The sequence below is a fragment of the Triturus cristatus genome, chromosome 12, assembly GCF_964204655.1.
Source record: "Triturus cristatus chromosome 12, aTriCri1.1, whole genome shotgun sequence".
NCBI lineage: Eukaryota > Metazoa > Chordata > Amphibia > Caudata > Salamandridae > Triturus > Triturus cristatus.
The window spans coordinates 666395824-666408072 of NC_140595.1; the positions used below are offsets into that span (position 1 = coordinate 666395824).

The following is a 12249-nucleotide window of genomic DNA, read 5'->3' on the forward strand; positions in this document are numbered from 1 at the left end:
CCCTTTGCCTACCCAGCAGTGGAGACGTTTTAAGGCATGGGCAAAGAGGGTCCCTGCCTTGGACCCCAGTCTTTCAGGGGTCCCCCTTATAAACCTAGCTCTGTTCTGCAGAGAGTCCTGCCCTGATTACCATGACTAATTCTTTTTTAAACAGATTGTTTTAAATACTGTTTCCCTTTTTAATGTGGGTGATATGTGAGAGTCTATTATGGACATTTTCGAGAGATATGCTGTTTTTATGTTTCATGTAACTTCTATAAAAAAGTTTCTTTTAGACCAAAGCAGTACCTCTCAAATGAGAAATGGGAAATTAGTGTGCTGCTGCTGTGTTAAATGTTTAAAACACGAGTCATAATCCCTGAATATTGATGTAAACATTTGGACGAATTTTCCTTGATCACATAACATGCCTATCCCTGAGGCCTGCACTACTGGGCACTCTTGTCCTCAAAAAATGCATGTGCCAAAGGTTTGAAGCACTGGGCTAATATCAGCTGGCTATTTAATATTTATATGCCAGAGGCTTGTGGTAGTGGGCAAATATCAGCTGCCCATATGATGTGCATACACAACTTGCCATATATAATATACCAACCAAACAGAAGACTGCACAAGTGGACATTTCCGACTCGGGTATGTAACATTTGCAGACCTCCATTATATGCCCTGTAATGCTTAAGTCATCTGCACATCTGAAAAGTGTAATTTTCAGATAGCATACTACAGCATTACATACTGTGCATATGCAAAGGGTCTGCATGGTATACTATAGGCATATCTGTGACATTACATTTTACATGAGCATATGATATCTGCATATTTTAGAGACCTGATATAGCATATATTCAGAGGTTTTAGATGTCCATATTTGGCATATTACAGGACTGAATGATGTACATGAATCAGTTACAGGCAGTGCATATGCCAGAGAGGTACATACTGTGCATCGAGTCCAATATTCTTCATGTGATAGATGCCTTCATAGTTGGCTCGTACCTCTCAGCTCTATAATACCATATATTTTTTGGTAACAAGATGTACATATATCAGTGAAAAGCAAATTCTGTTATTCTCAGAGCAAAATAATTGAGAAGTGTGTAAGGTGTGGTACTCTCTTGTACTAATAGAGTGGTCCGGGGCAGTTTAGGGTGTTATTTGAAAATCAAGCCTGGAGAGAAACAAAACACAAGAGAAGTAGATATTAATTCCAGCATTACTTTAGAGTAAGGCCTTTCATGGTCAGAAAATGTTCATTATCTGCGATTCCAAAAGTTATGACATCCAGTCTCTTTTGTGGGTTTGCCTTGATTGTATTAACAACGTGTTTTGCTTTAATTCAGATCAGTTATTACATCTGGCTTTCAGTGCCAGTGCCAGTGTAGGATGTGGGTGGGGCCAATATAGTAAATGGGTGGAGCCAGTGGAGGAGGTGGGTGGAGCCAGGGAGTGGGTGTGGCCTCCTACAAAAATTTGAGCACCTGTACTTAGTATTTTACAAATTAAGCGCTGGCTGGATTGTGATGGGGGAAGTAAACTGCTACTTCTCAACCTATAGTAGAGTGTTAAAGAGCTGTGTTTTCAGTTCCTTGTGAAATTGCAGCATATGATATGAGATATGATGTGATGTAGGATGTAGTTATCCAAATGGATAACCAAAGTGTGGAATTTGTACACTTGACTCTCCAGTGGTAAAACGTTAACCCAGAGGTAGCAGTAAACCTAAAGGGCAGTTATTTTTCCAAACTAAACTATATCTTACAGTAAGAAGCATATATTCATTGTTGTGACATTACAATAAGTACTACAACATTTACAAATCCATAAACAGAAACCATTTCGCAGGCTGAGTCAGTATCAATGGGTGAAGACTCGGAGGCATTACCCGTTGATCACTCCCTGCTACACGCTTGGTATCTTTGCACCCCTACATCGGTAAACACGACTGGTATGGACAAAATCACCCTTCACTTCATGGACCTATTTATTGTCCCCTTGGTTTCTCACATCTCCCCTCCTGACCCATAGGCTGACTAGTCAATAGTCACACTCCGGTCCCTGACTCTTCTCCAGGTGTCAGTGTCTTCCCCCCCCCCCCCGGGCCCCAAATACTTAAAGTAGCAACAGGAGGAGTATAAACCTTGTCCGTTTCCATGATTCTTGCTAATTCACAGTCTCACTTCGCATAATACACGCACCCCTTCACTGCCTCAAGTTGCAGGACAGAAAGTTCCCTATTATGCCCAACACTCCAAACAGTTTTATTCGGTAAATCCAATGCGGTATTTTGAATTGATTAAGTCTGAGGCTTATAGTCCAGTTCTTATCCATTTGAGATGGCTGCTGATCTGTACAGAGTTTGGCGCCAACTAAGGGTGAGTGCCATTTCCAATATCTACAGCTGTGGCCAGCTCCAATATCTACAACCTGGCTGAAGAGGGGTGAAACCCCGAAACCGGTCCTAGGATGCTTGGTTCCGGTCTAGGGAAGACATGGCTTGGCAGTTAGGGCTGGACTGTTCCCATGAGGCACAGGGTCAAGATTGATTTGCATATGGCCATGTCTGAACTGGGGTGGCATGGTGAGCAAAATAACGATGGATTAAACCCAGATCTGTGACTGGGGGTGAATGTTTTGCCAATGTGCAACATTCCGTCCATCATCTTGTGTGTTTTGCTGCAGCAGGGCCCATATTCCTCAGTTTTATTAGTGCTGAACAAAAGGGGGCAATGTAGGGTGCAGCAGGATGAGGATTTGAGGAAGTTTGAAAAGAGGTAGCTTGGTGTTGCGCAAGTCTGCAGACACATTGCCAAAATGGAAACAACTGTTTCAGTCAGCCCTTTGTTCTTCGTCAGGGCTCAGGCCTGGTGAGGGCTAACTGTGGATTCCCTAAAGCTTCCCAGACACAACATACACAGCCCAGAACACAGCTACCTTTCCACTTGTTAGGGACCAAACCTCGTTTACACAGGTAGGGTCAGTAGCCTTCTCTCACAGGGGTCGAGGTAAAAATGCTTGTGACCACCTCTGGAATCTCAGCTGTAACTTCACTGAGTCTCCACAAGGGCAGTAACTTCCCAGTGCTATGAGTTGAAGTCCTTTTGTCATATTTTCCACTCAGGGCAGTCTTGCTCACTGCGGGTAAAATGTTCAAATACATGGAATACTCTCACTGGACTTGCTGTTTTGCGAGCACACTAAGGGAAACCGGGTCGGCTAGAACTAGGCCTCCTGGTCACCGCTATAGTGATATGGGTCTCTTTGCAGTCAATAACCTGCATGCCCCGCCTTCAGAGTTGGGAGGTTTTAAAAATGTTTCATTGCATACGGTGGCGTCTGGCCCATTGGGACTTTTCATGTGAAGCCCCACCACTTGTCAGTTGTCATCCATGCAATTATTCACTATGCTGAGATCCTGAATTCATTGTGTACACTTAGCAAAAGAAAGCTTTGCACATGGAAGAATGGCGATTGTGCCTTCACCCCATGCCGAGTTTGTGTTAACAAAATGCAGCTTTGCCTGTATGAAGAGTGGTGTAAGTACCTGCCCTCACACAGCGAGTGTACTCAGTCTCCTGCCTCTTCTGCTGATTGGCTCATTCGGCCTATTAAACTTCGCTATGGGGCGGTGAAGTAGACTTGCTGTGGACAAGTGGGAACTTCCATCATGACCGCTTCCTCTTGCGCCTGCTTCCATGCGGATCCTGGTGGCTTTCTAGATGTCTTTGTTTGTGGCGGCTCTGGAGACCTCTTCTTTAGCCTAGAACGGTGTCTCTGGCATCATGGGGCCCACCTTGACAGGTCTGTGGCTATCCTTGACCCAATGCAGCCCTCCATGACATATTGGGGGATCCTGGGCTTAACTGTCTCTAATGTGATGGTGGCCTATGCATAATGGTGTCCATGTTTGCGCGTTGAGATTTTTAGTGCATAGTTCAAGGGCCTGGCCTAATTGCACCCATCTTTAAAATATAGTGGCCATTCTTCATGATATTGAATTTGTCCCTGGCATGAAGGTGGCCGTAATGAGCTTCAGGGTAGGTGTTTACCTTCCACCAATTTGAAAGGTCAACAGCGCCCATTGATCGCCTCCAACACAACACACTGCTCTGTTTTCAATTCCCTCTGTGCTTTACCGTAGTATTGGATTCCTTTCTTTAACACATGATTTTGGCATTATGTATTACAGCTGTAAGAACTGCTTGTCTCATCACGGTATTATGGTCATATTCAGCAGTCATATCCACTCCCACCTCCCCCCTCAGTCCTCTCATTTTTGCATTTCACCTGTGTTTTCCTCCCTATACTGTCCAGAGTTGATTCATATTGTAACATCAGGTGAGTTACAAATGAGCAGCGGTTCAGTCGCTCATATCCTCATTTGCAGAGCCTGCTGCTATTCCTGTCAAGAATGTCCCTGAGCTGTAATGTCCCTGAGCTGTAATGTCCCTGAGATGTTGTGCCCCTGAGATGTTGTGCCCCTGAGATGTTGTGCCCCTGAGATGTTGTGCCCCTGAGATGTTGTGCCCCTGGGCTGTAATGCCCCAGAGCTGTAATGCCCCAGAGCTGTAATGCCCCAGAGCTGTAATGCCCCAGAGCTGTAATGCCCCAGGGCTGTAATGCACCTGAGATGTAATGCACCTGAGATGTAATGCACATGAGATGTATTGTCCCTGAGATGTATTGTCCCTGAGATGTATTGTCCCTAAGATGTATTGTCCCTGAGATGTAATGTCCCCGAGCTCTAATGTCCTTGAGATGTAGATGCCCCTGATCTGTAAATGCCCCTAATCTGTAAATGCCCCTGATCTGTAAATGTCCCTGAGGTGTAAATGCCCCTGAGGTGTAAATGCCCCTAAGCAGTAATGTCCCCGAGCTGTAAATGCCCCTGAGGTGTAAATGCCCCTGAGCGGTAATGTCCCCGATCTGTAATGTCCTTGAGATGTAATGCACCTGAGATGCAATGCCCTAGAGCTGTAATGTCCTTGAGATGTTGTGCCCCAGAGCTGTAATGCCCCAGCCCCGGAGCTGCAATGCCCCCCGAGCTGTAATGTATCCGAGCTGTAATGTATAAGAGCTGTAATGTCCCCGAGATGGAATGCACCTGGGATGCAATGCCCCAGAGCTGTAATGCCCCAGAGATGTAATGCCCCAGAGCTGTAATGTCCTTGAGATGTAATGCACTCGAGCTGTAATGTCCCCGAGTTGTAATGACCCTGAGTTGTAATGACCCTGAGTTGTAATTACCCTGAGCTGTAATGTCCCTGAGCTGTAATAGACCCGAGATGTAATGTCACTGAGATGTAATGTCACTGAGATGTAATGTCACTGAGATGTAATGTCCCTGGGCTGTAATGTCCCTGGGCTCTAATTTCCCGGAGCTGTAATCCACCTGAGATGTAATGTCCCTTACCTGTAATGCACCTGAGCTGTAATGTCCCTTACCTGTAATGTCCCTGTGCTGTAATGTCCCTGTGCTGTAATGTCCCTGTGCTGTAATGTCCCTGAGCTGTAATGTCCCTGAGCTGTAATGCACCTGAGATGTAATGTCCCTTAGATGTAATGTCCCTTAGATGTAATGTCCCTTAGATGTAATGTCCCTTAGATGTAATGTCCCTTAGATGTAATGTCCCTTACCTGTAATGTCCCTTACCTGTAATGTCCCTTACCTGTAATGTCCCTGAGCTGTAATGCACCTGAGAAGTAATGCACCTGAGCTGTCAGGGGGTACAGTAATCCCAGAGCATTTTAAGATTGCTTCAAAGGCAGTACTTAAAAGTGTGGTGGATGGAATATGCAGTGACGCTGCAGCACTATTACTGCGTGTTTTATCACCTATTTTATTTTTGCGTTGGAGTATTTCAGTGGCAGAAAATACGTGGCTACAACGTAGGGCGGCTGGGATTTAGCAGCAACGTGTGCGATGCTTCGAATAGCGCTTCTTTTGGAGACGAATTCCAATAGTCCAGAGTGTTCGAAGTGTCATGCATAACGTAAATGACGACCTGGAAGTATGCTGAGGTACATAAACCTCAGAATCGTGAGACGTCAATTTACCTGGGATATTTCACAATATATTCGAACGATCCACAGGGAGCATGTTTAGGGCCCGTCTTTCATGTCGGGATTGACGCTTGTTGTTTCATTGCTTACAGGTGGTGTCTTCAGATCCTGCGCATTTGTGGGACCGCAAGGGTGTGGGGGGACCTAATGGAAGCCATGAAGCTCGGCCCCTTCCGGTGGTTTGGTAGAACAAATCATATTACAAAACGCACCCAATAATTGAGGTGCAGTGGGCCCCTCCGATCTCTGGCCCCGGTGCTACTGCACCTGCTGTACTACTGATAGCTTTGCCCATGGAATTGCCACATTTCTGCATAGGAACTGACAGCGCATGCGCGCAGCCTTTCTGGTTTTCATACAATTTCAGTAACAATCTGCATCGTTCCCTTTGTGGGGCAGTGTGACGTGTACGGCTTTGCTTGAGAGGGCGGGGCTTCTGCCTGTGACCGCGTGTGTTTTTGCATTGCAGGAGATGAACACCGTGCTGAAGAACATGTTCTCCGAGTGGTTTTCCGTGGGGTTCCTGAACCTGGAGCGCATCACCTGGCAGTCACCTTGCGAGTTACTCCAGAAGATCAGCCAGTAAGTTCCTGCAGTGGTGACCCGCTCAGTGGGGTTCTAGTTCAGACATGTGCAGCTCTCTGTGGACTCCTCGTGTGTCTTTCTCTTGCCCTGACTGTATAGCAAGCTGTAGATTCTCTTCCTGTCCCACTCTTTCAGATTTATAACTCATTGGGATGTGTGCCCAGATGCATTTGTGCTTCCACTTTCCTCTCTTGGTCTATTGCTCTAGATCTCAATTATTTTTGGCTGCTTTCAGCATGTTTTTGCAGATCTGTATTATATCATTCCTTATAACCTGATTCAAGAGATGAACAGTAGATGGGGATCCAAGGTCGAAACAGTAAACTAAGGTTAAATAGAAGCGAACACTGAACTAAAGACAACATTTAGGAGCAAATTGTAGAATAGAATCTAAAAGTGGTTTCCAGAGATGAGTAACCAAAATGGCGTGGGTGTCACAGCAAATAGAAGAGAGCTGTTCATAATTTCTAGGTTGTGCCAATGATTCGATACTTTCAAGTATTACAGAGGGGCCCAGTAAGGGGAGTGTGGAACGCGCAGGATAGTGGAAGCAGAGCATTGCCACTTCTTACTGTCACATTAGGAAGGATAGTGGGATGTTGCATGTCTCTCTTGGGTGATTGTCTTCATTGCTTCTTCTAATGACCGTTTGTGAACTGGCATTCAATGATATACTGCCCACGCAACTTTTCCTGAGATGATTGGGAGCTACAGCCACCCTCAGACAAACTTTTTCCCCTTCATTGAACTCGCCTCCGTGGATGGAAGGAAGGCTCTTACTGCTAGGGAGGGAGTTTAGTCCTTTGATACTCGTCCACTTGCTCATACAGGGACGTTAGATGCCCTACAAGGATCTTCTACAGAGCCACTTCTTACCTCAGAGTGTCCCTAGTTCTTCCGATGGGGCAATCTGCGGCAGCTATTTTACCTGCAGAACCTGATGTTACTGCTTGGGTAGGTAATGGGGAAGGAAGAAGGCCGTCAGACATGCAAGAAAAGCTACTAAAAGATTGGGCAGAGACTTCCTTTAAACGGAAGATGAACCATTTCATGAAGGAAACAGCCTCCACCCTATCAGGAGTTCTCTAACTACTAGTGGGTGAGGCAAGGTTGTTACCAAGGGTGGGGGAACTAAACAAGAAAGAAAGAGGTTCCCCCATTGCCTATGTAAAGCTGGTTAGATCATTCCTTAATGACTCTGACTAGACCCATATAATTTCTGACAGGTTTATGGCAAATGTGGGAGTAAGTCCACAAGGGAGGGTGTTGAATACATGCATGAAATAAGTGGTACACTATATATTTACAGAACTAGGCATAATTAAAATATTTATTGTCCACCGTTGCATGGGAAAATTTTAGACAAATCATTCAAAGTTATTTTCCACTGAATTTTCAAAAGAAATCTGATTTAGTCTGATTGAAGTTGATTTTTTATAATAGTGGAAAAATGAAAAGTTAAAAAGTAACTTGATAAAAATGTATATTGGGCTGCCATAGTTGTTATAAAAGCAGTTCTATTAATAACCAAACCTCCAGAAATGGAATACATATACTTGGATGGGAGAAGTAATGAGTCTGAAGATTTTGGCCTGCCTCTGAGCTCAGCAAACCATGGTGATGTTAACTACTGGCCACTTAGCATGGATTAGCCATCTTGGAGGGGTAGAGGAGAGCTGGCAGAACAAAGGGCAGTCCTCCAAACACATCTTTTGACTTGCTGAGCCCAAATATGGCTGCCAGGACTTGCTACCCCTCATTCTTTGATCACTCTTTTACCCTTTGCGTCCAGCCCTAGAGGGAGGGAGAACCATTTGTGACCATATCAGATAGAACCTAATCTAAACAGGGGAGTGTCTAGGGGGCTGGAGCGAAATCACTCTAGTAAAAGAAGAGTTCTGCCACCTTAACACAGAGATGTCTGGCTAATTTTTTGGCTATGCTTAAATTTCAGTTTCACCAATTAAAAGATGGGTAATTTCCCGTAATTTTATATTGCACTCATGTAGCAAATTCACCTTTTCGGCTTTGTCACCAAAGGTTTTCATTTTTTCTGAACTCTGTTTTTTCTAGCTTTAGGACCCTGCACCAGTTCTAAACAGTAGTTAAATGCCTGTACTGTCCCACTAAATTAGGTGTTGCACATTGGAACTGCGTATTTGGCCTATTTAACTTTTGTATATGTCCATTGTCAATGGTGCCTTATGTTCTGCTATAGCATGGACAATAACTCATCATATGTGGGCTGCAGTGTGTATTTGCATTACCCACATATGTGACAAAAATATATTTCTGCCAGGTGCACCACTGTGCTTTAGTTATGCTGCAGTTTAATTGCACTGCAGTGACATATGGCAGGGAAACATGTAGTATAATTTAATTTACAGGCCCTCGGTACATATAGTACCACTTTATTAGGGACTTATTTGTAAAAATACATTTGCCAATTGGATATGAGCCAATATTACCCTGTTTAGAGGTAAGAGCACATGCACTTAAGCACTGATTAGCAGTGGTAAAGTACTCGGAGTACTAAGGCCAGCAAAAACGAGTTCAGAAGAAATGGAGGAGGAAAGCTAAATATTGAGGGGAAGACCACCCTAAGGCTAACCAGTCTAGCAGAAATCTAGACTTCTTTATATGATTAACAAATACATCCCCATACGAAATCTTCGCTCAGCTCACAAAAATCTACTACTCATCCCTCATTTTAGACTCAAGCGTATCGGTGGTGCCAGGTTTTCTACCTTGGCCCGGTATTTTGTAACTCTCTTCCCTCCGAAATTCGCTTCTGTATCAACCTTCTTGACTTTAGAAGTCTCTTAGAAAACTTAGCTCTTCCGACAGGCCTTTTAAATCCTTCCTTTATGGCTGGGCTTGCAACCAAATTAGCGACATGAAACCTCCCAGGTGTACGTGCACTTTACAAATTCATTTTAACATAACATAACATTTACCCGTCAATATTTAATTTTCAATATTCTGTCCTCAATATTGTGGTTTCGATATTCAGGGGGCACATCAACCTGACAATAGGTCTTGCAACAGACATCACATGTACTGTTTAGTAGGCAAGACCTAAGAAGCAGTTGACAGGGCCCAAAACCTGTAACTCACCTAAGGTGCCAATACATCCCTGCTCCTTCATGCTTCTTTCCTGTCTCAGTGCAACCTCCCTTTTCAAGCCCGAAGACCTTCTAATGCTACAAGCTCTTTTGGGTCCTTTCGAGTGTGTTCTCTCTGTACAGCCACCTTTTTTTAATAGACTTGTGTTTTCAGTGAAGAAGTCCTTTGAAGAGTTTTTTGTTATGTTATTGAGAATAGTTTCTATTCAAACTGATACATTATGGGAAATAGAAACAGAACCTGTTGCCTCCATGACGGTGTTCTGGTTCTTATGTTGGTCTTTCCTAAATACATTGTATGCACACATATGCTTTAGCTGTTTGCTGTGTATATGCGAACTGTTTACTGACCACACGCTGTTTCAGAATTCTGTTTTTAGTATTGTTGGTTTGTACTATGCTATTTGGTGAATTAAGCTGATGGCATCAGAGCTACATTGTACCCCAACTCTTATCATCTTTTGTTCAGGTCCGAAGCCGTGCATCCTGTCAGAAACTGGACTGACATGAAACGCCGTGTGGGCCCCTACAGGAGGTGTTATGTCTTTACTCACAGTGCAATGCCTGGAGAACCGTTAATAATTCTACATGTTGCTCTCACCAACAAAATCTCCAGTAACATTCAGGTACAAAAGAGTTGATATATGGATAGTTTCAAGTAAAGTCAAGTCTGAGGAGATGAAGAATAACCTTGTAATCTGCACTTTAAGTGGTAAAGGCCCAATCCTGTAGAGGGCAATGTTGTGTCAGGAAACAAACAGTATTGTCTCCAGTAACTCTTCACTGCTAAGCTAACCAATCCAGAGAATAGGCCCTTGTCACCAAAGTAGGAGTAGGCATCTTCTGTCTTCATTGGAATCGTAAGACCTTAAAGTTGTAGAGGGATAGCACAGAATATGTTGCTCCTGAGGGGTCCAGTGAAGACGAGACCCTGTGTGCCCTAGCTTGCATGTCGAGTTATATTTCAAGACAAGTTCCCAGACTGTGTTTTCAATTTGGTACTTTTCCCCCCAAGTTCATGTAGATAAGCTGGTTTGGTGTTGATGTGGGAATTGATGAGTTTTCAACCACACACAAGTGCCAGCATTGCAAGATTTGTGATCATGGTTAAAGGATGTGGGCATGGGGTATGTCATATTACTAGTTAACAATGATGCCTACTTTTTCTTCTACATTAGTTTATTTTCTTTCCATTGTTATGTTGCATTTACTCTAGTAGTATATTTGAGGGATAACTCATTTGCAGACCTCTCTTTGGTAGTGCTAAAGTCAGTGTACTATTTTATGTATTTCATTATGTGCTGAGCCCCACCCATCCCCAAGTGGTGAGCCCTTTTTTTTATGTTTAGGCAGTTTGGGATTATACTTTCATAATTGTTTTTTACACAAAAAGGTATCCATGCCAAATTTGCATCCTTTTTACCTACATGTTGGGATTTCTAAAGGTATCTCCATGATATTTCAGGGAACAAAATGCTGGAAAAAAGGTGCAAGAAAGTATGTTTTTTCTAGAAATGGCATCAGGAAAACGTCTGCTTTACTAAAATCACGCTCTTTCCATCTTTCAGGAGCAGGCAGAGTTGTAAAAAAGTAATCGTTTTCTAACTCGGAAAACTGTACATTTCTAAAAAGTAGATACCATTCTGGATTCAGCAAGGATTCATTTGTGTAGGCGGCTCAAGGGTTTCCCAAAGAAATTCATTACTGAAATAAAAACAACAATGAAATTAAATAGGGTAAAAAATAGAAACGAGTGATAATGTTTTAATCTATGATCTTTTGCTACAGTGACCTTTTTACAAAAGTAACATACTGTTCTGTCCCTCAGACTCATCATGTCGCAGTGTATAGTGATTTCTGGTTGTTCATAAACATGAGAAACCTAGCTGCAGCTTATCATTAATTTTCTTTGTGTACACACTACTTACATTTGGAAGCGAGGTTTGAATTGAAATTCAATAGATAATAACAAATGTTCTACTGTTCTGTATTCGTGCACTTCTTCTGATATGAATAGTACCACACTTGTGTAATCAAACAAACTGGCAGTTGTGGCTCTGCTACTCAGCATGGGCCTATATTTTATTATTAGGGGTGGGCGAAGAATTACGCTCCACTGTCGGAGTTCGCATAGTTTTGCCCACTCGGTGCTCTGTGCGGAGTTTTGCAAAACTCAGCGAAGTGATGCTGAGCAGAGTTTTTCCTCCTGCACGGCTCGCTAACAGTAAGTTGGCGAGCACTCCAGAGAGAAAAATTGCACGCTAGACCTCCTCTCTGCAAGATTTTTCAATGTGGGCAGTCGCGGCAGGTCGCAACAGCTCGCGTTGAGAAATCTTCCGCTCACTTTGAGCAATCTGCAGGTCTGGTAGAACGTCTCCTTGAGTGGCAGAAAGCAGCAGCGCCCTCCGACGTGATGCAGAGTGCCATTCATGCTGGTTTAACAGCATGGGACAAACTCCCGATGTTTAAAATCAGTGCG

The 12249-nt window shown here is 43.6% G+C and overlaps 1 protein-coding gene across 2 annotated transcripts in view; it reads left to right on the forward strand.

Annotated features, from left to right (window-relative positions):
• MLYCD (malonyl-CoA decarboxylase) overlaps positions 1–12249 on the forward strand; it is a 470115-nt gene that overhangs the window by 184696 nt on the left and 273170 nt on the right. Inside the window, exons 2-3 of one of the 2 annotated variants that reach the window (XM_085637829.1) lie at positions 6530–6642; positions 10240–10396. The exons of the other annotated variant lie outside the window; for it this stretch is intronic. Of the exons in view, the coding sequence (XP_085493955.1) occupies positions 6530–6642; positions 10240–10396 (270 nt within the window). The remainder of the gene's footprint in view (positions 1–6529; positions 6643–10239; positions 10397–12249) is intronic. 2 annotated transcript variants of the gene reach the window in all.